We start from the raw sequence: 26,604 nt of genomic DNA, 5'->3' as shown, positions 1-26,604 counted from the left end.
GGAGTACAAAAAGTTCATGGTATGAAACTCTGAATTGAGGAAAGCCATATTAGTTAATATTCATGTTTGTTTATTCATTATTTTTGTCTCTTATTCATTCACTTATTTACCTCTTTTTTCACTTATTCTTTCATGATTACCACCAGTAAATGCCATACAACCAGAGGGGCCTTGATAATTCAGATGTGGACAAAGTAGAGAATGATACTCTAGCTACTTTAGAGAACTCAAATTCTCTCAAGTGCAAGCAAATAGTGATTAAGAGTGATGGAAAGGTCACAGGAGACATAAGCAAAAGACTGAGTTTAATGGGGGTGAACCAAGAGGTTATGAATCTACGGGTCTCCCAACTGGGAAAAAAATCTATACCAGGAATCTCAAAATCTAATCCTGCCTACTCGAATATCCTGGCTGTTAAACATCGAAATTTCAAAAACACAGTGACAGAGGCCCTGGCTCTTGGCAGCATCTGAAATCAACCACACACACTGAACTTCACTTTGGTAATGATGAATGCCAGTCCATGACCACCCTTATCTGCATATCTGTCCTCTTCACAGTCGCACAGGCCCATAACCACAAGTTCCAGCATGCAACCACATGTCCTGCAGTTTCTCTCAAGTTCATACAGAAATAATCCCACACTGAAGTGATGCTCAAAATTCTCCTGGTTATTCTTGGAGACCATCTCTCTGCCTCTAGAGGACATTATAGTTAATTTCCCAATAAGATCCAAGGTAGCTCTGCCAGGTGGCACTCCAATACACTAGACTAAAATGATTGATCATTGATCCTAGAAAGTTGAAATGTAGTAATAGCATCCCCTCAGTTTATCCATGTCTTCTCTAGTGTCTGGTTGTCCATCAACAACCCCAGATTATCCAGTGCTCTTAGATATGTCAGAGTCAGACCTTGACTCTGAAGAGCATTTTGAGAATTCTGTGTCGTATCTCCTTTGTCTTAATGGAGTAGATAATAGGATTTAGCATGGGAGGCACAAAGAGATAGAGAATAGACATAAGGATATGGACAGCATGGGGTAGACCAGCCCCAAATCGATGGACAATGGAAACACTAACCATAGGCACATAGAAGATAAGCACAGCTGAGATGTGGGACACACATGTGTTCAGTGTCTTGAGGCGCTCCTCCTGAGAGGCAATGGCTAACACAGATTGCAGGATGAGGACATAGGAGATGAGGATCAGGGCAGAGTCCAGGCCAAAGGTGAACAAAACAATGGACAGCCCATAGTGGCTATTGAGGGAGACATCAGTACATGACAATTTAATCATGTCCACATGAAGGCAGTAGGCATGGGAGAGAATGTTTTGTGGGTGGCAGAAGGGCAGTCTGTACAGCAGCAATGGAAAGACCAGGATGAGCACAAAACTGCGGAGAATGGCACTCAAGCCCATTGCCACCACGCGGGCATTGGTGAGCACTGCAGCATAGCGCAGTGGGTTACAGATGGCCACATAGCGATCGAAGCTCATAGCCAGAAGAATGCCTGATTCTGTCCAAGAGAAGAGATGGATGAAAAACATTTGGGCCAAACAGGCATTAAAGGAGATCACTCTGGCATGAAAGCACAGGGCAGCCAACACAGTTGGCAATGTGGAGAAGGACACACCCAAGTCATTGACTGAGAGCAGGGACAAGAAGTAGTACATGGGCTGGTGCAAGCTCTGCTCCTGCTTGACAATAAGGAGTATCAGGCTGTTGCCTACAATGGAGATGGCATAGAATAGAAGAAGAGGGAGGGATAACCAGAGCTCCATGGCCTCCATCCCTGGGAAACCCGTCAGTATAAAGCTGGGAGCATTAGAGCCATTGATCCTGAAGTTGCCCATGAGAGGTCAGAGACACTTATCATCAGCCCATTGGATCTTCAGAGAAACTGCACCTTGTGTCTAAGATGACTATTCTTCCTAGGGAGAAAAAAACAAAACCAGGTTTATAAAATGCAGTTACACATAGATTTTATCCTGAAGTTCACTGGGAGAGTGACAAGGAAGTTAAGAAATGCTATCCATTGAAAGAGAAGCTTCATTCTTAGACCTCTTTCAGAATTACAAAATACAATTCTTTCATGGGGGATTGTCTAGCTCATTCAATCTCCTTGGTAGCCCTCTTGATGCCTTCCTGTCATTATCAAATATCTCCTTTATATGCTTCATATTTCTTACCATGATCCTAGCCGATGTATTACAGATGATGACACTCACTCTAATGAAGAACCATGTGTCCAAGAAATGTAACAGAATTACTCCAGGACTCTAGTTTTTGTAGTAAGGATGTTACATGGCTAGAATTCAAACTGGATCTTGGTGGGAATGTAAACTTGTACAACTACTATGGAAGACAGTATGGAGATTCCTCAGAAATCTGAAGATAGATCTACTATAGACTCAGCCATCCTACTCCTGGGAATTTACCCAAAGTAAATGAAATCAGCATATGACACAGTTATCTGTACTCCCATGTATATTGAAGCTCAGTACACAACAGCTAAGATATGGACTTAACTCAGACGTCTATCAGCTGATAACTGGATGTGTGTACTATGGAATACCACTCAGCCATAAAAAAGAATAAATCTTATCTTTTGCAACAAAATGGATGCAACTGGAAACCATTATGCTTGGTGAAATAAGCCAGTCTCAAAAAGAAAAATATCATATTTTCCCTGATATGTGGTACTTAATATAAAATACAAAAAATGGGAATGAAATGGACATCCTATGATATGATAGTCATTTAGATTATACTCTGGTGAAACTGTCATTTTCCTACTGAATATTGTGATTAGTGGAGAATTAAGCCTGTGATTAAAGAGTGGATTAAAATTATGTCTTCTCAAAAATTAATGAAAAGAAAAGAAGGGAGGAAAGGAGTGAGATTGAGGAGGGAGAAGGGGAGGGAGGGAAGTATAGCTATCTTTTTAGAACCGTACCTATGAAATACATCAAATCTGTTCCCTTTATATTAACAAAAATTTAAAAAGAATTAAAACTTTATAGTCCAATTTCCATCTCAAGGCATTTACACAGTCTAACACAGCACACTTAATACTGAAAGTTCTCCTAGGAAAGCTGGAAAATCAGTAGCTCATGAAAAACATCATAATGTAGTATAGTTATGGGTTTGAGCCCAGTACTACCCCCAAAACAGCCATGTGGTATTAGGCAAATATACTAACCTCTGTGTTCCCTTTACTTTTAAGATAAGACCAAAAGAGAGTTGCCCTATGGATACACATAGAAGGAAAGAGAGACAAAGAGAAAGGGAGAGTTTGGGTCTTAGAACAATCCTGCTGAGTAGGAAGTATTATGGATATATTGGTGATATAATTGTTGTTTTGTTTAAAAGCATATTTAGATGAGATGGCAAATTGGTTTCACAATGTTCTTTCTTTGGCAAAAACCATATCATATATTTATAGAAAACTCATATTTAATTTTCAAGAACATATCATCACTTTAAAACATTGTGTTACAGGCAAGCAAAACCAAAATCGAAAAGATCCAGACAAAGCAGAAAAAAACATTAGAATTACTCTACCTTATTTTTCTCATGAATTACTAAAGAATATCATTCTTTGATTTCCAAAGCAGATCATGGTTTTTCTGCTCACAGAAAGACAAATTTCCACAGGGATATAAGATGAGAAACACCTTACTTCAGGTGAAACAATATTGTGGGAAGAGTGATAAAGATGTTAACAGTGCATTTTACATCCTTGCCCTTGCTCTCCTGCACTGAAGAATTTCAGAAACTGATATCTGTGGAAGGAGCTGCACTCAAAAATATTTCGATAATACTTCTGGGGCTTGTCCAGGAACCTTGCAGACACTTTGATAAGTGGCTTCACCTATAATTTTCATAATTTAAATGTTATGTCCTCTTCTACCTTTCATGGATAAATCCTAAACGTGAGTGCAGTTATCCTGATTGATTAATTTATTTATATCACTGTTGTATTTTATTATTTTATACATCCTTAAGGGAAAAATTATTTTTCACTTGCATGAGCTAAGTTTTGTTTCAACAAAGAATCAGATTAGACATCAGGTAGAAATTCTCCATCAAAAGGGTAAAGTCTGAGACAAAGTTGCAAGGACCTGCAAAGGATGGATTTTCTCAGCAGCAGTACTGGATTTGAAGATGGTCAGGAGAATGAAGCACATAAGCACTGGCAAATCAAGACAGCATAATGAGTCACCATCAGTGTTTCACAAAAATTGACACTGAGGATCTTAGAGGAGATTATATCAAGGTCACCAGCCTCTGAAACAACCCACCATTAAGTCTCATACCACTGTCACATGTCTCACTGTACATGTGGATAATATACTATATATTTTTCTAACTTTTTTAAAAGCTAGAAGATACTTTGAATGTTTTACCTTAAGAAAATAATAAATGTTCGAGAGGACAGATTGTTTACCCTAATTAGACATTATATAATGTATACATATAACAATATATCATATGGTACCCCTTAATATATGTACAGTTTTTGTGTTTCAGATAAAAACATAAATACAAATGAAATAATCTTAACAAAAATCCAGTTGTAGTACCTCTTTCCTGTCCTAATTGGATACATTGAAGTTCAGCTGAGTGGCCCATGTCACTACTAGCATCTTGTCTCTTCTGTTATATTTTTCCCAGGCTCACACCAAGCAAAAACTAGGGGTAGAAGTTAAAGAAAGAAGTTATAAAGAGTCTGAGAGAGAGAGAGGAGAAGACTAGAAGGATGGGGAAAGGCAAGGATGGAGAAAGACAGAAAACGATTAAAAATATAGGGGAAATAATACAGGAAGAATGAAGACCAAAGAATTTTAGGGAGAAGGACCTGGAGCACTGAACATGGAGAAGTGTGAAGGGGACCCAGATAAGACTGACAAGACAAAGCAATGACCTCCTGTCCTAGACACGCTAGGAGAATGGGCTGTGCTTTCTCCAGGTCAGGTTAAGGCTGTAGGGCACCCCATCCTCACACCACATTTCACAGGTGCCATCTCTCTCAAGTTCTGAGCCATGGAAGCACTATTGCTAGTCACAATATTCTCCAGGTCAAACCCAGTTGAGAATAGGCTTCTCACAGAGGGATCCCAATGTTTACCTCTTGTTTTTTATTCCTTTGGGCGGTTCAGGATGTCTATGCAAAGGATAAGGCAATATCCTCTCTTCTCCCAACTGAGCAGGGTTCATCTGCTCCCATACCACCTCCTCATGGCTTATAAGATTCTGTGAGGGATGGGCCCTAGGGTCTCTGGCAAATAAGAAGTCTGAGTACCAATGTGCCTTGTATTAGTAAATGAGAAAGCAAGAATATGACTTATGTTTCCTGACCTTTAACTATAGGGCTTCTTTCCCCAAGCCAAGTCCCATACCTGAACCCTGTTCTCATGGTACCAGCAGCATCAGGCTACAGGGTTGACTGAAACTACAATTTGCTTCTGGAGTCATGATGATAGAAATGTAACATAATACTCAGTATTTTCAATGTTTCCTGATCTTTGACAAGAGCTTTGAGTACTATCTTTTTTGAACCTAACAACCAAATTCAGAGAAAGGGAATCCTTTCTCATTTCACAGATTCAGGAGGTTGAATTATGCTCAAATTATAATACTAATTAGTGGCAAAGCTGCATTCATATATAGATAGTTAATTTATTCACTTAGCATTTTCAAAGTACACAAGAATTTTTATCCCGTTAATCATTGGCATCTTTTTCTATTTGTACTATTTCTTTCCTACTTAGCAGATTATCTTTGCCTTTGCTTCTCTCTGTGTAACCTTCTTCAAAACTAGAGAAAATTGTGAAAGAAAATGATTAAAGAAGCTAAAATCAACTTCTCTCACCCTCTGCAAGCTTCTGACTTTCCCATAAGGATGGCTACTAGCTAACACCTGGCGGACAAATTTGATCTCTTCCTGTCTAGGTCCAGGGTTTGTAAATATTTTTAACAGAAACACACTGATTCTAGGAAGTTGAATTTTTAAGTCATAATGATTACATGATTTTCTCTTTTTTTATTAAGTTCTAATACACATACCACAAAATTCAATTTTTAATTTTTTTAAATTCAACGGTATTTACAATGTTAAGCAACCATCCCCTAAAAATTAACTTCATAACCAATAGCAGGTACTTCCAATTCCAAAATCCAGCCCAGTCCATGACAGTGACTAATCTTCTTTCTGTATCTTTGGATTTGCTTATTTTGAGCATTTCATATAAATGTAATAATACATTAAGCATTATTTTATGTCTGGCTTCTTTATTTAATGTTTTAAAGGTTCACTTATGCTAATATGTATATCAATACTTCATTCCTAATATAATATCCCATTGTATGGATAAAACACATTTTATTTGCCCATTAATCAGGGATATCTCTCTTTTTGGGGATTATGAATAGTGCCTCTGAATATTTTTATACAAGATTTTTTTATGAAGCATGTTTGTAGTCCTTATTGTATATACTTAGAACTGAAATTGATGGTTTATTTGGTAACTCTGTTCAAGTGTTTGAATAAAAGTCAAAAAAAAGATTTAAAAAAAATCTTGCAAAAGAAGAGCAAAGATTAAGACTCAAATTTCCTATTTCCAAACATACAACAAAACTTCCATTATCAAAACAGTGTTGTACTAGCCTAAGGATAAACATTAGCTCAAAGAAATAGCACTGGGATACCAACACATACATCTTTGGTTAACTGATTGATTTCCATAAATACCAAGCCTGAACAATGATAAAACAATGAATTCCTTTCACAAATGGATGTTGGGACAACTGGATATCTATATACAACAAAATGAAGTTGAAGTTGGGTCCTTATACTATATACAAAAATTAGCTTGAAATTGAACTAAATATAAGAACTAAAACCACTGAAATCTTTTAGTTTTCCTTTGAGAACAAGTATTACTGTTAGCTCTCATAATACAGATCTTTGAGGACAGAGGTCCTACATGGGAAGTTAGTGCACAGTGACTCCTGTTGTTAATTGAACAATTAAGACTCATGTATGATGTCAGTGATGACCTGAGGCTCTTGATATGAGCTGTCTAAGCTATGGAAGCCTTTTGAATCCACAAACTCCATCAATATTTAAACAAGGCCATAGCAAAGTGGAAGTTCTCTCCTCCCTACAGAGAAAATTGCATCCTTCTTTGATGTCCACTTCTTTCCCATGGGGTCTCATCCACAGAGGTCCTTCATGTAGGACACTTTTTGCCATAGAAACCTCCAAAGTCTTAAAAGAAAGCATAGAGGTAAATTCTCAAACCCTTGTATTTGATAAAGGATTCTGGTATGATATCAATAATGAGTGAAAAATATAATTAAAGTAGATAAATTTTCCTTGAGTAAAATTAAGTATGTTTGTGTATCCAAGGACACTATCAAGAGAGTAAAAAAATAATCCATATAAATCCTGATTCTGATCATTTTTCCAGTTCTTTCATTGATTTTGGTATATTTTTGCTCTACAATTTCCTCTGACACCACCTGTTCCTTTGTAGACACTGAAACCAGGAAATCCATTTGGGAAAAGGGGAGGAAGTGTGCTGTATTTGCTTAAACTGTTTTTGGATCAGACTTGGAGTGAAAAGAAAATCAATCACTTACCAATTAGATGACCTTAAATCATAGTAAAACCTGTTTTTTCATCTTTTAAGTAGAGATGATATGATAATAGTTTACATTCTCTTAAAAAATGTATTTATTAGAGAGAGAGAGAGAGAGATCTTCCATCCATTGGTTTATTCCCCAGTTGGCCACAAGGCAAACTCTAGGCCAGGCTGATGTCAAGGAGCCAGGAGCTTCATCAGGGTCTCCTCGTGGGTAGTGTTACAGTCTGAAAAAGCCCACCACCCGAGGAACGACTCCAAGAGACTTTTCTCTCATGCAACCAGCAAAGGGTTAAAGATTTATTGATTATCCAGCATGCTGGGGCTGTCTGATCATACATGAACAGAGCAGCCCCAAATAACCAAAGGTTAGGGTTTATAAAGGCAAAAACCGCAAAACCGGGAAGGGGGGAATACATGGTTGCTATGCACGGTTGCTATGCACGGTTGCTAAAATCAAAAGAGAGTACATAAAATCAAAAGAGAGTATATGGTTACTGGGGTCAACATAACCTAAAACCTAAGTGAAATTAATATTCATCATAATCTTGACAATACCAGTTACAATATTACAATTAGCAATTAGGACTTGACATTAATGTAAGACACAGACAAATCACATCTTTATTATTAGCCCAGGTAACCCAAGTGCAACCTTTCTACTTTTAAGCTTGAACAATCATGCTAGGGGGTTTTTGTGCTCTGCCAAGGGTGATGTAGTGCACTGCTATTGTCCGACTATTTGAGATCATAGTTGCAAACCAGAGTCTCACGGTGGGGGGGTGCTTTCCCAGAATGGAGTCTCAAGTGCTCCAAAATGGAGTCCCTACTGTCAAGGTGCTACTTCACTCTGTCTTATTTTTATAGCTGTACCAGGAAGGTTTAAACCTGTAAGCTTAAGCTTAACTTTTTACACCTGCACATATACAATTTTAACTCTTCAGTAGCAGGGGCCACTGGGCCATCTTCTGATGCTTTTTCCAGGCCATTAGCAGTGAGCTAGATCAGAAGTAGAGCATCCAGGAATCAAACCAGCATCCATATGGGATGCTGGCATCCAAGGCAGCAGCTTTACCAGCTAAGTCACAATGCTGGCCCCTACATTTACCACTTCCTTAGCCTGATACATGGCAGGAATGCTGTAAATGTTGTTTCCCTTCCTTCACCATCAGTGATGAGGTTGGTGAGCACGCTCAGCCATGGACTCTTGGGGTCAGAAATGGTCTTCTGATTTCACCAAGGAAAGGCAAGCAAAGGGCCACTGTTCTCTCCATATTTCTTATTCCATTGTCAGCTCTATTCCATTGTCAGTCTATTCCAATGTCTCCTCATCTTTATTGTCTCTCAACCTTTTATTGTCTCTCAACCCTGATGCCCAACAGTTGACATATCTTAAAGCATTGTCTCAAAAGGTTTTATCACTACACTAATACCCTATCAGCCTAAATTTAGACATTTATCATCTAATTATCAAGCAGACTCCCAATTGATCTTTGCCCCAAATCTGCCAGCATCCAGTCATCCCCTAGGTCAGTGATTTTTTTCTTAAAATGCAGATCGTCCTGCTGAACCTTTACAAAGTGAACAGATGGGCCTTTATTTAAAATCTAAGTAATGACCAAGTCAAAAACCATTCTTCAGGAGTCAGTCTTAACCCATCTCTCTACTTCTTACATCCTACCAAGTTTTTAATTGACATACCAAATCCCTCTATTCCTCAAGTCTTATTGGGAGAGGAGCCTTTTTAGTCTGTAGTGCTTCAGTGCACAATGACCTACTCATGGATATGTTAATGATCTGTCCTTTTACAACCACTGTCTCATTCTTGTTTTGCATTTACTCCATAATAGATGGAATGTAAGTAAGTTTGTTATTTGCTCTATGAGAGATGGTGGCAGGGTAGTAAAATTAATCCAGCGTGGATATCAAGACCTAACTTGATGGAGAAATAAACCCTAAACTGCCAGATAAGCCATCTCTTGTACAAAGGAGATGACAGTTCAAGTGCTTGGGCCCCTGCAATCCATGTGGGAGACCTGGATGGAGCTCCTAGATCCTGACTGTGGTCTGGCCTAGATCTGGCTACTGCAGACATGTAGGGAGTGAAACAACAGATGGAAGATCTTTTTGCATCTCTCTCTCTCTCTCTCTCTCTCTTTCTTTCCCTTCCTCCCTCCCTTCCTCCCTCTCTTCCTCCCTCCCTTCCTTCCTCCCTCCCTTCCTTCAAAATAAATAAATTTTAAATAAAAAGAAACAAAATTTCTTTTTTTAAGATTTATTTATTTATCAGAAAGGCAGAGTTGCAGAGAGGCAGAGAGAGAGAGAGTCTTCTATCCAATGGTTCACTCCCCAAATGGCCATAATGGTTGGAGCTGGGCCGATCAGATCTGATGCCAGGAGCCAGGAGCTTCTTCCAGATCTCCCACGTGGGTGCATGGGGCCAAGGACTTGGGTCATCTTCTGCTGCTTTCCTGGGCCATAACAGAGAACTGGATTGGAAATGGAGCAGCCGGGACTCGAACCAGAGGAATATGGGATGCTGGCACCACAGGTGGTGGCTTTACCTGCTGTGCCACAGCACCAGCCCAAAAAGAAAAAAAAATCCGATTTCATTCTTCTAATTATTACCTAGTACATTTCCTTCGCCCCTCAAGGCAACAAGTGAAGAGACAATTTCAATTATTGATGTAGAGTAATCTGGTTTTATTATTAATTAAGTCAACATATGCTCACAGAGGGCTTGCTTTTCTTGTCTTACAAATTTATTTTAAGAATAAGATGTGGCTTTAGACAAAAGTATTTTAGCAATGCTTTGGAGTTCAGAAAATAAATGCATTGTTAAGGTCTGCTCATAGAAAACATTCAAGGAAGACTGGGAAGCTGGAAGAAGGGATTTGCTTTCTGTTTTTATCATTCTCACCCGAGCAAGTGTTTTATCCTGCACAACATTAACTGATTCTAACGGAAGCAGTTTGGGGTAATTCTATTCTGTTCTGCCCTTTGAACCATTCTCTTCTATTAGCCTACAAATACCAACACTGGTTCTCTAGGGTTGATCCTTAGAAATCTGGCTTCCAATTTGGTGAGCACCCTATTTTAAGGTTCTGGTAACTAGAACCTCTTCCATTAGGGCAGAGGTTGATTACAATAGTACCTGTTTTATGATAGCGTCCCCTGCATGGCAAACACCTTCTACACTTTGTATAAAAACAAGTGTTCTCAGGCATTATATTTTATAAAACCTAGGAATAACTGGGAGTAAAACCTGCCTAATTCCATTAATATTGATTTTTGAATGCATAAGCTGACTGAAGAAAAATAAGAATATCTCATCAGTTCCATTAAAAAAAAAAATGTGTTTCTCCTCCTTCCCAAATTAGGTTTGCACTTAATTTATGAAGTTTAAAATATCATATTTTGCTTTTATGAATGTCATGTCCAAGGATATAAGGAGACCTGGACAGAGGACTGATATTCGCTCCCAGGGTTTGCGTGTTTTAAGGACATGAATCCTGGGCAAAAGCACAATGATTCATGTCCAGAAGATCCTTGTTCTAATATGCTGATGCCATGTTCTGGAAATTTTCAATCATTTCTTGGTGAGGTGGTAATTTCTTATGGTGGTTAAAGATATTCCTTGAAACACCCATATACTCTATGAGGGTGCCTGGGCTCCAGTCCCCTTTCTGCTGTTCATCCCAGTTTCCTGCTTAAGTGCACCCTGAAAGGCAGCAGATGATGGCTTAATCACCTGGGCTTCTGCCACTTGCATTGAAGGTCAGGATTGATTTCCTCACTCACAGCTTCAGCCCAACCAGCCCCACCCCAGCTATGGTGGGCATTTGGGGAGTAATCAGTTGATGGACGATCTCTGTCTATCTCTGCCTCTGACTCTGTCTCTTTGTCTCTCCACTTCAAAGAAATAAAAACAAATTAAAAAGTTTAAAGTAGTAATAAAAATGTTTTGAATATGCATTTTGTGAAATGAAGGAATTAAAAACTTTTGAAAGCAGAAGTCCTCTGAAACAGAAGAGTTTTATTGAACTGTTATAAATGGTAACCAGAAAAGGACCAAATGAAGCAAGTTCTGCAAACACCAGTTGAAAATATGTTCACTGCACCTAAGAGCTAAGAGCATTTTACAATGAAACTACCTCTATTGTTATTGACAAAAGAGGGCAAGATAACATAAAAGTGGATCATTTGGGGACAGAAGGACACTCCTTAAGGAGAAGTACTGGTTGCTTCTGGATTGGTTGGGGTTAATAATCTGTTAAATTTACACACAAGCAGGATGCTGGCCCTGGTAGACAGCCTCTGGGGACTTAAGTCAATGTCAAGCAATCTGTTGTTGGTTTTTGGTCCGTGGTTGTTAAGTTTGACCCTAAGAACAAAACTTAGGAGATCTCAGAACCTTTTATCAAAAACAATAAATATAAATATATATGTATGTCCATGGCTATTTTTCTTTTCTCTTAAATGGAGGAATTTTATTTTTTTTAACTTTTATTTAGTAAATATAATTTTCCAAAGTACAGTTTATGGATTACAATGGCGTTTTCCCCCCATAACCTCCCTCCCACTCACACCCCTCCCATCTCCTTCTCCCATTCCATTCACATCAAGATTCATTTTCAATTATCTTTATATACAGAAGATCAATTTAGTATATATTAAGTAAAGATTGCATCAGTTTGCACCCACACAGAAACACAAAGTGTAAAATATTGTTTCAGTACTAGTTATAGCATTACTTCACATTGGACAACACATTAAGGACAGATCCCACCTAAGAAGTAAGTATACAGTGACTCCTGTTTTTGACTTAACAATTTGACACTCTTGTTTATGGCGTCAGTAATCTCCCTAGGCTCTAGTCATGAGTTGCCAAGGCTATGGAAGCCTTTTGAGTTCGCTGACTTTGTCTTATTCCAACAGGGTCATAGTCAAAGTGGAAGTTCTCTCCTCCCTTCAGAGAAAGGTACCTCCTTCTTTGATGGCCCCGTTCTTTCCACTGGGATCTCACTCGTGGAGATCTTTCATGTAGGTCATCTTTTTTTTAATTTTAATTTTTAATAATTATTTTAAAGAATTATTAATTAATTATCTATCTATTTGAAAGGTAGAGTATCAAAGAAAGGCAACAGAGGAAAAAGAGATCTTTCATCCATTAGTTCACTCCCCAAGTAGCTGTGACAACTAGGGTTAGGCCAAGGGTCAAAGATAGGAGGTAGGAATCCATCTAGGTTTCCCACATGGGTAGCAGGGAACCCAAGCATAACTCAATGCCTTCCTAGGCACATTAGTAGGAAGTCTGATTAGCAGTAGAGCAGCTGGGACTTGAACTGGTGCTCCAAAATAGAATGCCAGTGTCAAAAGCAGCAACTAACCTGCTGCACCACAACGTTCCCAATCCATTGGTTTATAGAATTAGCAATGTCCTATGCACACAGGATGACTTGGCTCATGATGAATGGGAATTCAGTGAAGTACACAGTATTAAAGGAAAAAGAAGAGAAAAATAAGAGAGGTTACGAGAAGTTGAACATAAGAATTAGTAAACATTTATTTCCATTTTCCTTGAAAATTCCCTACAGAAAATTTTCCTTACTCATTTAGTCCTCCCACTTTCAACCCTTACTTCTAAAATAAACCCACAGATGAAATCCCCAGATAGAGTAGGCCCTCTGAGTTTTTACACATGAGTGTCAGAGTCAATAAATAGTGATATTTAGTCCTTTAATGAAGGCAGCTAGAACTGAAGTCACTTACTGGGCCTTCAAAATTGAGAAAGAATCAGGTATTTCCACCAAGATTACACACTCAGATCCCATCTATCCCCAAAAAGCACACTGATCCAACCTGCACAAAAACACAGCTTTCACTTCCCTCAGCAAATTATTGCATTCAGGTATGCATCACCTGCACAATCTGTGGTTCCACCACCCTCCCACCAGCCTCACACCCACACATGACAGCCACCACAGAGCAACAACTTGAGCATGCTCACACCTGGACTTCACTCTCATAGATAAATTCTTGAAATGAGATCTCCCCAAGAAACGGTGTCCAAAGAAAAATCTCAGGATTCAATCACTAAGGTCTTGGTAGGTATAAGAAGGAGACCTCAAAAACTCAGCTATGATAGTGATACAGAGCCAAGCCTGAGTGGGACAATTTAAGGAGAATGTCTCCACTCTAACCAGAGTGGTACTCCAGTTCTTTTTCTTTTATTTTCCCTAGAATGCAACCTTATTTACATCACATTTTTCTAGTACTCACATACGCAAATGCTCACAGAGTAACAATCTCCTTATAATAACCACTTGAAGTAATCCTTTGGGACCAAGGATAGGATAAGAAGAGAGGAGAAGAAAATACAGCAGTGAGTATGGCTCTTGAGCCTCTGGCACCCAAGATTCTCTCCCCCTAACCACTGGGATCAGCAAATTTTTTCATGCAAACAAGAATTCTCCACCTGTATCTGCATCTTTGGACCCTACATACTCTTATTAGATTGCACAATTAAGAATTGATATTAAGCAAAGTGCCTTGCAAGAAAAATGAAAATTCAAGTATTAGCCATAAAAACAGGCAATTGAAGTGAAAGCACCAAGCTTCAATCAGGAGGTCTAACTGATAATTTCAGTTCTTACAGTAACCTGCTTTGTGATCTGGATGGTCCCAGTTTAGGTGTGAAACTGGACTTTTCATTGATAAGACAGAGGTAAGATGAATGTTATATGCTGTACCACTTTCATATGCTGTTATGAGACAAAACATTTGTAAATGGGGGCAAAACTGTTTTTGTTGTTTCAACTTTGAATCTCAGATATTTACTCTTTTGTGGGCTACAAAAGTTACGTGAAATAAGAAGCTCAGTTGTCATTTTTAATTTAGAAGTGAGAAATAGTTTCACAAAGGTTGTGAGATTTATCTGATGCCAAAATTGAAGAAGCAGGAAAGCTTAGACAGGGATTCCAGCATCACTGGGTTGCTACCCAGAGAGCTGAAATATTTGTTCAAAATCACACAACAACCTTGAGACAAAAACAGGGCTAAGGTTCAGAATCCTTAGCACTTTACAAATGAGATACCCACTACATAATTGAGGGAAGATAAAAATAATATAAGCATTCTCTTTACAGAAAAAAAAAATCACTCTTTCAGGACACTGACATCTTTATTGCTAACAACATCAGAACACTCCACTCTCTCCCCATCCATCTACCTCTATCAGCCCTTGGCGTTCTGAGCTGGTTGTCACACTCAGCCATTCTGCTGGCTGGCTGGCAAAACAGTGGAATGGCATCCGCGTAGCTGGGAGTGCTGGTTCCCTAGCCAGAATACCTGCCACATCTCATGATTCTTTCCTTAGAACCAATGAACCGTGAAGCATATGAGTATGTTCAGGTTGTTTAATCACCTTCTGGCCACTTCAAGAGAGATATAAAACCAAAGCTGCTTGGTGAGTAACTGAGCAGATCCTTTACACAGAGAGGAAATTAAATAAATAGTGTTTCAGCACTAAGACAAAAACACAATGGAATATTACTAAAAATGATCAAAATTGATCTTTTTAGGCAATATTTGTCAAAATGTCTGGGTACAAACACAATCATGGACACAGTGTGTGGAAACTGAAATTTCATAAAGGCATTGTACCTATGTAATATGTATTTTCCACACACTAAACAAAACAAAAAGTGACTTTAAATTGAAACAATTTCAGGAATTCAGAGAAATCTGCATGAAATTCAAAACTAATGAGGGATGATGTGAAGAAAGATGATGTGGAATGGCATGAACTAGAAAAGGCATCAAATTTTCCATAATTGAGGAATACATTTGGTCTAACAGCTAAGATGACAGTGGGACATCTGTATCTGTTATGAGAGTGTCTGGGTTCTTGTCTTGCTCCTGAATCCAGCATATTTATAATGCAAACCAAGGGAGAGAGCAGTGATGGCTTAAGCAACTGGATTTTTGGCCCTGGAAAATATGGATTGAGTTCTTGTATCCCAGCTTCTGCCCTCACCCAACCCCAGCCATTAAGGGCTTTTGAAGAAGGAATTGCAGATGGAGCTCTTTCATTGTCCATCTGCCTGTCTCTCTCAGCTACTCATGTACATAAATACATACATAATTTTTAAAGAAATGTGGACAAAACACATGATGTTCATGAAGTAATAAGAGGAGTCTATAAGGGTTGGTTTTGGTAGATAAATAAATATTTAACTTGAGCTTTGAATACAGAACCCAAAATGTTGTTGAATATAAGAAGTTGTGGAAGATCAAAAACAAAAGGATTGTATGTGATAAAGTCTTTCCAGTTTCCTGAACAAGTAAGGAGGAATAAATCTTTTTCTCAATCTAAAAAAAGATTATTCACAGAAAGCTGGTCATTTTATATAACTCAAACACATACTTGACTTTACAGGCCAGGCATCCATCACCCCTGGGATAGAGTCCTTCCTCTGCAACAAGGATGTCTGTTTCCAACATCAGTGACAACAGTCTTCCATCTACTCTCTTCCTGACAGGGTTCCCAGGACTGGAGCCCTTCCACATTTGGATTGCCATCCCCTTTTGTGCTATGTATCTCACAGCACTGGTTGGGAATGCTGCCCTCATTCTTGTCATTGTGACAGATAGAGCTCTTCATGCACCCATGTATCTCTTCCTTTGCATTCTGTCACTCACTGACCTGGCTCTCAGCTCTACCACTGTGCCCAAGACGCTAGCCATCTTGTGGTTCCACAAAGGTGAGATTTCCTTCAGTGGGTGCCTGGCCCAGATGTTTTGTGTCCATTCTATCTATGCTCTGGAGTCCTCAGTTCTTCTTGCCATGGCCTTTGATCGATATGTGGCTATCTGCAACCCCCTGAGATACACAGCAATTCTCAACCATACCGTCATAGGAAGAATTGGGTTTGTTGGGATGTTCCGTAGTATAGCTTTTGTTTCCCCCTTCATCTTCTTGCTGAGGCGACTGCCCTACTGTAGGCACCGTGTCATGGCACACACATACTGTGAGCATATGGGCATTGCCCGACTGGCTTGTGCTAACATCACTGTCAATATTGTCTATGGATTGACCATGGCCCTTCTGGCTGTGGGTCTGGATTCCATCCTCATTGCCATCTCCTATGGTTTTATCCTCCGTACTGTCTTCTGCCTTCCTTCTCAAGATGCCAGGCACAAAGCTCTGAGTACCTGTGGTTCCCACTTGGGTGTCATCCTGGTTTTCTACATCCCTGCCTTCTTCTCCTTCCTCACCCACCGCTTTGGTCACAACAGAGTTCCCAAGCATGTGCACATCTTTCTGGCAAATCTCTATGTGCTGGTGCCTCCTGTGCTCAATCCTATTATCTATGGAGCTAGAACCAAGGAAATTCAGAGACGACTTCTGAAACTGCTTCTTTTGAGGAGGTTCTCGGGATAAATTCTGAGCAGAAATTGAGGAAAAGAAAAATAAACAGGTAGAGTAGCTGCCTAGATCAATATACATGGATGTAGATCTGTGATGTGAGAGGGAGGATATGAAAAGGCGGTGAGCAAATAAAAGGAAGAAAAGCAGTCAAATGAAATGTATTTGTCAATGATCACACAGAGCATGCTTGAGCAGTTATGGATTACACAGAGAAGGGTTACATTTTCTCTGTTATCTCAGAGGGGATTATAAATTGCCAAAGAGGAAAGCAGTTTTGGTCTATAAGACTACCTCACACATGGTAATATCATATTGGGACATCAACTGCAAAACAATGATTTTTTTTAAAAAACCATTTGAAATGAATTTGAATCTGAACTTCAAAATTCTAGGTAATGGTTAATATACAAGCTCTAAATTTAAACAGACTTCCTGGGTTTGAATCTTGGCCCCTCTGCTTAGAAGTTTTCCACTTGATCTTGTTGCTAAATCTTGCTGTGTTTAGCAAGGTCAGCCATAAAACAGAGACGGAGATGATAATAATGTCTAATTTTTGATATTGTGATACAAATGTAATAAACTTATCTCAAAAACTTAGAGGAGTGCTTGCAATGTAAAATTCTCAATAAATAAAAAGTGTAAAATTTTACAACCTCTTAAAACATTATTAGTCCAGTTTTATAACTTAGCTAGGACTTTTTGGGTATAATCACATCATAGAATTATTACAACTATAATTATTACAACTAGGTTATGAAAGCTAGACAGTACTTTATTTATGATTATTAACTAATAAAATTATATTTTCTCTCATTTCTCCTCCACTCTTAAACTTTTCATTTTCATTTCCTTTTATTTGTAAATTAATGCCTTATATACATTTGGAGGAACATTTTTAGATTTCAATTGCCTTACCGAATAGTCTCTTACTCACTTCAGTTACTACATTTAGCTTTTTATGTTTATTCTACTTCAAATTTGTTGTATTTCTTGGATGTGGACACTCTTGTTTTTCATCAAACTTGAAAATTGTTCAGATCAAATATTATTTCCTCCCCTTTGTCTCTGTTCTCCTTGCAGAACTTCCAGTATATATTCATATTTTGCTATTATTTTCAAGATTATTTATTTATTTGTTTGAAAGGCAGAGTTAAAGAGAGAGTGAGATATCTTTAATCCACTGATTCATTCTTCAACTGGTGGCATTGGCTGGGCTGCGCCAGGCTGAAGCCAGGAGCCAGGAGATTCATCCAGGTCTCCCACGTGAGGCAGGGGCCCTAACACTTGATCCATCTTCTACTGCTTTCCCAGGCACATGAGCAGGAGGCTGTATCAGAAGTGAAGCAACTGGGACTTGAACCACTGCTCATGGAGATTTCACAGGCAGCAGCCCAACCCACAATGCCACAACACTGGCCCACTGTTGACATTATTTGTCATGCTTCACAGGTCTCTGAGGTTTTGTCCGTTTCTTTTCATTCTTTTTATGCTCAGTTTCTCAGACTACATAACTTCCATTGACTTACCATGAAGTTTGTTGTTTCTTCTTACTTTCTAGTCTTCTGCCTATAGTGAATTTTTATACTAGTTATTTTACTTTTTTAAAAAATATATTTATTTATTTATTTTAAAGGTGGAGTTATAGAGAGGCAGAGGCAGAGAGAGAGAAAGTTCATCCATCCACTGGTTCACTCCCCAAAGGTCACAACAGGCAGAGCTGGGCTAATCTGAAGTCAGGAGCTTCTTCTGGGTCTCCCACCAAGGTTCATGGGCCCAAGAACTTGGGCCACCTTCTGCTGCTTTCCTAGGCCATAACAGAGAGCTGGATCAGAAGTGGAGCAGCCAAGACTCGAACCAGTGGCCATATGTGATGCTGGCACTGCAGGAAGTGACTTTACCCCCTATGCTACAACGCCAGCCTCTATTTATTGTACTTATCACCTCCATGATTTCTTGAGGTGGGTGTTGTGGCACAGCAGGTTAAGCTGTTACCTGCAATGCTGGTGTCCTGTCTGAGCACCATTCAAGTCCTGGCTGCTCCACCTCCTATAACGCTCCCTGCTAATGCTCTGGGGAAAGCAGAAGAGGATAGCTCTAGTGCTTGCTTCCCTGCACCCATGTCAGCGATCCAGATGGGTTTATGGGTTCCTGCATTTTGCCTAGTCAAGCTCTGACCATTTGTGGCCATTTGGGGAGTGAACCAGCAGATGGAAAATTTCTCTCTCACCCTCTCACTCTAATTCTGCCTTTCAAAGAAATAAATGAACAATTAAGAAAGGAAAATCCATGATTTCTATGTGTGGATACATAGATAGACAGTGGATAATAGGCAGACAGAAATAATATCTGATTATTAATATTGTACATTTGGTGAGAAAATTAGCTTATGCATTTCTTCTGTACTTTAGACACATCTTCCTTTTATTCTTTGAACGTATTATATAGCTAGTGTAAAGTCTTTGCTTAGTAAGTGCAATATTTGCTGTTCCTCAAGGACTGTTTCTACTATTTTTTTTCTTGTGTATGGGCCAGACTTCCTTGTTTCTTCACATTTCTAATAATTTTCTGTTAAATATTGTGTATTTTATATTATATAACATGCAACTGTGGAAAATAGATCATTTTCTCTCCCCTGGACTTGTTTTATCATTGTTTGATGTCGTCATTATTGTTTGCATTGTGTTTATTGATTTTCTGAATTATGGAACATCAACTTTTATTATACATAGTCACTGAGATCTCTGCTGTGTTAGCTCAGTAGTCAGTTTATAATTAGAAAAAAATTTCTTAAAAGTCTGGAAATTGTAAGCCTTTCTCCTTTTGCTAAGGACTCTGCCTATTGTAGCATAACCTCAGCACTCCAATATTCAGTTTGAAACTCTGCTTTCTCTTTCAATTTTTGCTTGAGCAGAGCCTCAAGGTGAATAGTAAGTGAGAGCTTAGGCATTTCTCAGAACTTTTCTGGGACTATGTAGCACCCTGGACATGTGTAGAATTCAGGACATGTACATGGTCTTCTATATTCCCAAGGAGATGTCTCCTTGCCCCTGTCAGAATAGCTATTTTCCAAAGGACAAGAGAATAACAAATGCTGATGATGCTATGGAAAAGGGAGGACTCTTTTACACTGTTGGGAGAAATGTAAATTAGTGTAGCCTCTGTGGAAAACACTATGTCATGAAATTTGTACTCATTAAATAAATAGATTATTTGGGGGGAAAAGTCACCAATGATTTATCCCTGGAGGAATATTTTTTAATGAACTTAATTTCTTAAATACGTACAAGCTATTCAAAAATTTTTTCTTTGCAGGGACCAGTGTTGTGTGTAGCAGGCTAAGCCTCCACCCGCAGTGCCAGCATCCCATTAGGGTACGAGTTCGGGTACTGGCTGTTTGCTCTCCCATCCAGCTGTCTGGTATGGTATGGGAAAGCAGTGGAAGATGGCCCAAGTGCTTGGGCCCCTGAATCCTCATTGGAGACCTAGAAGAAGCTCCTGGATCTTGGCTTTGGATAGGCCCAGCTCCAACCTTTGCATGCATTTGGGGAGTGAACCAGCGGTAGAAGACCATTCTCTCTGTTTCTCCCTCTGTATGTTACTTTGCCCTTCAAATAAATAAATTTTACAAAAATAAAAAAAAACACTATGGAAATTTCTTTAAAAACTAGAAGTAGACTTATCATATGATCCATCAATCCCACCACTGGGTGTTTACCAAAAATACTTGAATACAACATATCAAAGAGATATCTGCACCACCATGTTTATAACAATGCTACTCAAAATAGCCAAAATATGGAATTAATCAAGGTGTCAATCATCACATAAAGGATTAAGAAAATATGATACACACACGAAATATTATTCAGAGCTATACAAAAGAATTAAATTCCATCATTTGCATCAAAATAGTTGCAACTGGACAACAAGTTAAATGAAATAAGTTGGAGTCAGAAAGACAAATTTCTCACTTATATATGGGGCTAAATTTTTAAAAAATCAAAAACCAAAAAAGAATGCTTGTTGTATCAGTTTTGCAGCAACTATAGAATCCATCTATTGCTTCCCTGGACTGACAGAGAAATCACTCTAAAATCTAAATATTCCTGTTTATGTTCTTCAAAACATACACATTGCCCTTTGTTTAAGACCTAGTAGCAGCAGGCATTCTGGTGCAGACTAAGGCACAGCTTGATGGAATCCCACATTCCATCTCACAGTGTCTGAGATCAAGACCCTCTTCCACTTTTGATCCACTTTCCTGCTAATGAACTTCCTGAGAGGTAGCAGATGATGACTCAAGTGCTTAGGTCTCTATTATACACATGGGAGACCTAGACTGAGTTCCTGGATTCATCTTGACCCAGCCCTGTCTGTTGTGGCATTTGTTGGAGTGAACCAGCAGATGGAAGATGTCTCTGTATCTGTCTAACTGTCTCTGTCTCTCAATATTTCCAATAAAATAATAATAGATAAATAAAAGGTAAGTAAACAAATATTATTGTTTAAAATCTAAGTAATTACCCAGGAATGTATTATCCTTCAGGAATTGGTCCAAACTCATCTCTCTGCTTCCTTAATCCACTGACTTTAAAATTGGCCAAAATACTTAAATTTCTTCCACCGCTCAAGCAAGAAAAGAGGTGCATCTATCACAGTTTGGTGTTATTCACAAGATACTCAAGGACATACTCACTAGCTATCTGATTCCATTATGTCTTCCTTGTTTATCGTTCATTCCTAGATGGAGCCTCTTTTGGTCTTATCCCATCACAGAACTGCCTTCATTGTCATTATTGAACTCACTATTACTAAATGCAATGAACTCTCCATAGAGAGATTGATAATATTGTTTCTTATTTTTGCATTATTTCCCCTTTCTTCTTCAATTAGTAACATCATACATTCCTGTTCTCCTATCATTTCCATATCTACATTTCTTTAATGTCTTTTACAAATGATTCTCTCTTCTTAATACCTGAATGCTAACATTCTCCATGGCCCTTTTCTAAACCTGCTTAAATTTCACCTCTATATACTCCCTTTGATGATATGTACAAGTCAGACTTCTACTACCTGTAACACACTGATGACTCTCAAATCTGTATCTTTAATTCTAATGAGTCTCTTCTTTTCCAACAACCTGCTTGACACCTGTAACTACTCTGAATCCAAATCAGCACAACCAAAGTCCAAAATATGGATGAAAACTTGTTCTTCCTTCTAGTTTCCTTCTCTCAATGAAGGGAATGATATTTGCAGTGTACCAAACAAAAACTTTAGGAGTCACACTGCACATATTTCTTTCATTAATTACTTATATAAATTTCAGTAGCAATCAATTCCTAAATATTATTCACACTGAATTTAAAAGAGAGGAAAGCTCCAAAGGAACAATGAATATTTGAAAAGTATACTGACGATAGAGAAAATTAACTAAATCAAGGAGAGTGATCCTTGGGTAAAGCTAAGGTTTGAAGCCCTGGACTTATTTTATGCTAATTTGTGGATATTTATGATTTTCCATAGTACCTGGCTAAAGACTAAATCATGGCCTTCTACCTGAAAAACTTTTCAGATTTCAGAGCACTAAACTCCTCAGTATTTGGAGATAGACTCATTTTTGAGCAATTGACGTTAAATGAGGTCATAAAGGTTAACCCCTGGTTGAAAAAGGTTAGCATGCTTTAAAGAAGAGACATCAGAACACTCCTTCCCTACTCTCCCATAGAGAAAAGGCCATGTGAGGACAAAACAGAACTGGAAAAGCCAGGATGGCAGTCCTTGCCACCCTACCCCGCTGGGCCTTGATTTGAGATTTTCAACCTCCAGAATTATGAGAGAGCAATTTCTGTCGTTTAAGCCGCATGGTCTGTGATATTTTGTTTGGCAGCCCTACCAGAATAATATGGTGTACAATGGTACCAGTCATAGGGGTATAGAAGGTGGATAGTGAGATTTATACAGGCTGAGAATGAAAGTACTACAAAGGGGCCGGCGCCGTGGCTCAATAGGCTAATCCTCCACCTTGCGGCGCCGGCACACCGGGTTCTAGTCCCGGTCGGGGCGCCGGATTCTGTCCCGGTTGCCCCTCTTCCAGGCCAGCTCTCTGCTATGGCCAGGGAGTGCAGTGGAGGATGGCCCAGGTGCTTGGGCCCTGCACCCCATGGGAGACCAGGAAAAGCACCTGGATCCTGGCTCCTGCCATCGGATCAGCGCGGTGCGCCGGCTGCAGCGGTGGCCATTGGAGGGTGAACCAACGGCAAAGGAAGACCTTTCTCTCTCTGTCTCTCTCTCACTGTCCACTCTGCCTGTCAAAAAAAAAAAAAAAAAAAAAAAAAAAAAAGTACTACAAAGGAAGAAAAACACCTAAACTGCCAGATAACCATCTCTGGGTAGAAAGACATTTATCTGATTCTTTCTCCTTGTTATGGTTATGCTTACAAATAGCTGCAAACACCATTTATATTTCATGCACCTTGATTTTCTCATCTAGTTCATTTTCCATCTTAGGCAATGAAAAGGGGGACAACTCCAATTCTTGATTTAGAGCAAATGTATTTAATGATTAATAACATCAGTTAATACCTGTCTAGTGCTTGCTTTGTCTTTCACATAAATATTTTAATAATAATGCATAAACGACCTGAATGAAAGATCTCGGAGAATGAGATCCCAGCAGAAAGGATGGACCATCAAAGAAGGAGGCACCTTTCTCTGAAGGGAGGAGGGAACCTCCACTATGATATGGCCTTGACTAAATAAGTTCAGAGTAGGTGAACTCAAGAGGCTTCCATAACCTTGACAGCTCATGGCAAGAGCCTCGGGTGATTAATGATGTCATAAATAAGAGTGTCAATTGTTAAATCAACAACAGGAGTCACTGTGCACTTACTCCCCATGTAGGATCTCTGTCCTTAATGTGTTGTATTATGAGAATTAGCGGTAAAACTACTAGTCAAACAGTACTCTATATCTTGTGCGGTTGTGTGGGTGCAGTCTGTTGAAATCTTTGCTTAGTATATACTAAGTTGGTCTTCTGTATATAAAGATAATTGAAAATGAATCCTGATGAAGAGTGGGATGGGAGAGGGAGTGGGAGATGGCATGGCTGTGGGTGGGAGGGAGGTTATGGGGGGAAAAAAACACAACAATGCAAAAGTTGTAATTTGTAAATTTACATTTATGAAATTTAAAAAAAATAAAAATAAAAAAGAATAATGCAAGGGGTCTGCCATTGTGGTGTCCCTGCTTAAGCCACCATCTGCAATGTTATCATCCCATATAGGTGCTGGTTTGAAATCTGACAGCTCCACTTCCAATCCAGCTTCCCGCTAAAGCATCCCGTAAAGCAGTGGAAACTGGCCACAGTCCTTAGTTCCCTGCACCCACATGGGAGACATGGATGAAATTTCAGGATCCTGGCTTCAGCCTGGCTCAATCCCAGCCATTGCAGCCATTTAAGGAGTGAATCAGCAGATGGAAGATCTCTCTCTCTCTCTCTCTCTCCTCCCTCCTCAACCTTTCTTTCCATAACTCTGTGTTTCAAATAAATAAATATATCTTTAAAAAGAGATTAATGCTTTGTTTTAGGCCAGAGTATTTCAGCAGTGTCTGAAAGTTTTGAATTCAAATATATTACAAAAAAGACAGAGGAGTGGGAGCGTTTTGTTCCTCACATCCTAAATAAGTTAAAAATAAATAAGTTAAGACTATCAAAATTAAAACTAACAAAACTAAAAAATGATTGCTTTTATTCACTTTTTTAAAAGATGTATTTATTTATTTGAAAGACAGAGAAACAGAGGTCTTCCACCCACTGGTTCATTTCCCAAATGGTCACAACGGCTGGAGCTGAGCTGATCCAAAGCCAGGAGCCATGAGTCTCTCCCGAGTCTCCCACATGGGTGCAGAGGCCCAAGGACTTGGGCCATCTTCCACTGCTTTCCCAGGCACATTAGCAGGGAGCTGGATTAGAAGTGGAGCAGCTGGGACTCAAACCAGTGCCCATATATGATGCCAGCACTTAAGGCAAATGTTTTACCCACTATGCCACAATGCTGGCCCCTTTTAAGTTAAATTCACATTTAACTTAAGAAATTTTATTATTATGATATGTCATTACTATAAAAATATCTCCAAAGGGTTTAGTATCACATTTAGTAATTATGAATATAACTGAAATTTTTTTAAAGATTTATTTATTTATTTAAAACTCAGAGTTGCACAAAGAGAGAAGAGATAGAGAATGAGAGAGAAGGGTCTTCCATCTGCTGGGTCATTCCCCAGAAGACTGCAATGGCCAGAGCTGCACCAATCTGAAGCCAGGAGCCAGGAGCTTCTTCTGGGTCTCCCACGTGGATGCAGGGGCCCAAGGACTTGGGCCTTCTTCTACTACTTTCCCAGGCCATAGCAGAGAGCTGAATTGGAAGTGGAACAGCCAGGTCTTGAACTGGAACCCATATGGGATGCTGGCGCTTCAGGCCAGGGCATTAACCCACTGTACCACAGCGCCGGCGCCCTGAATTTTTTTTTAAACTATCATATCTTGGGGCTGGCATTGAGGCATAGCAGGTAAGCTGCCACCTGTAATGCGGACATCCCATATTGGTGCCTGTTCATGTCCCAGCTGCCCCACTTCCAATCCAGCTCCCTGATAATGGCCTGGGAAAAGTAGCAGAAGATGATGCAAATATTTGGTCCCTTCCACCCACTTGAGATACCTGGATAAAGTTCCTGACTCCTGGCTTCAGCCTTGCCCAGCACTGGCCATTGTGGCAATCTGAGAAGTAAACCAGCTGATGGAAGATTCTCTCTCTCTCTTTCTCTATCTCTATCTCTGTATCTCTCTGTGTAACTCAAGCTTTTAAAATAAAGAAAACTTTAGGGGCTGGTGCTGTGGCATAGCTGGTAAAACTACTGCCTGCAGTGCTGGCATCCCAGCTGCTCCACTTTCAATCCAGCTCTCTACTGTGGCCTGGGAAAGCGGTATAGAGGATGCCCCAAGTCCTTGGGCCCCTGCATTAGCGTGGGAAGACCCAGAAGAAGTTCCTGGCTTCTGGCTTCAGCTCAGTGCAGCTCTGGCCATTGCAGTCTTCTGGGGAGTGAACTAGCAGATGGAAGACCCTTCTCTCTCTCTCTTTCTCTGTGTAACTCTGACTTTCAAGTTAAATAAATAAATCTTTTTTTAAAAAAGGAAAAGAAACCTTTAAAAATTATCATAACTTTCAAAATATATCTTAGGGGAAAATGTATGTCATGCACATGTATGCATATTTATTTATTTATTTATTTATTTTCTTTTTTATGTATTTGAGAGATAGAAAGAGATGGACAAAGAGATCTCCCTTCTGCTCGCTCAGTCTCAAAATGCTCATAACAGCTGGGGCAGTGCTAGGCTGGGCTGAAACCACGTGCCAGGAGCTAAATCTAAGCTTACCAAGTACAGAGATCCAAGTACCTGAGCCAATACCTGTTGTCTCAGGGTGCACATTTAGCACAAAGTTAGAATTGGGGAGAAAG

At 39.3% G+C, this 26,604-nt stretch overlaps 3 protein-coding genes across 3 annotated transcripts in view; 1 reads left to right on the top strand and 2 right to left on the bottom strand.

The window, feature by feature from the left end:
- The window catches only part of LOC100352379 (ubiquilin-1), a 113,777-nt gene that overhangs the window by 64,566 nt on the left and 22,607 nt on the right, over window positions 1–26,604 (bottom strand). The window lies entirely within an intron of this gene.
- OLFR645 (olfactory receptor 645) lies at window positions 906–1,853 on the bottom strand. Its single transcript, NM_001171465.1, is given in 1 exon segment — window positions 906–1,853. A coding segment is annotated over 1 exon segment (948 nt).
- OR52D1_1 (olfactory receptor 52D1) lies at window positions 16,138–17,094 on the top strand. Its single transcript, NM_001171466.1, is given in 1 exon segment — window positions 16,138–17,094. A coding segment is annotated over 1 exon segment (957 nt).

This window comes from Oryctolagus cuniculus, chromosome 1 (assembly GCF_964237555.1).
Source record: "Oryctolagus cuniculus chromosome 1, mOryCun1.1, whole genome shotgun sequence".
In the NCBI taxonomy this organism is placed as follows: Eukaryota; Metazoa; Chordata; class Mammalia; order Lagomorpha; family Leporidae; genus Oryctolagus; species Oryctolagus cuniculus.
Note: the sequence above shows the minus strand (reverse complement) of the source record. Positions and strands in the feature narration are given on the sequence as shown.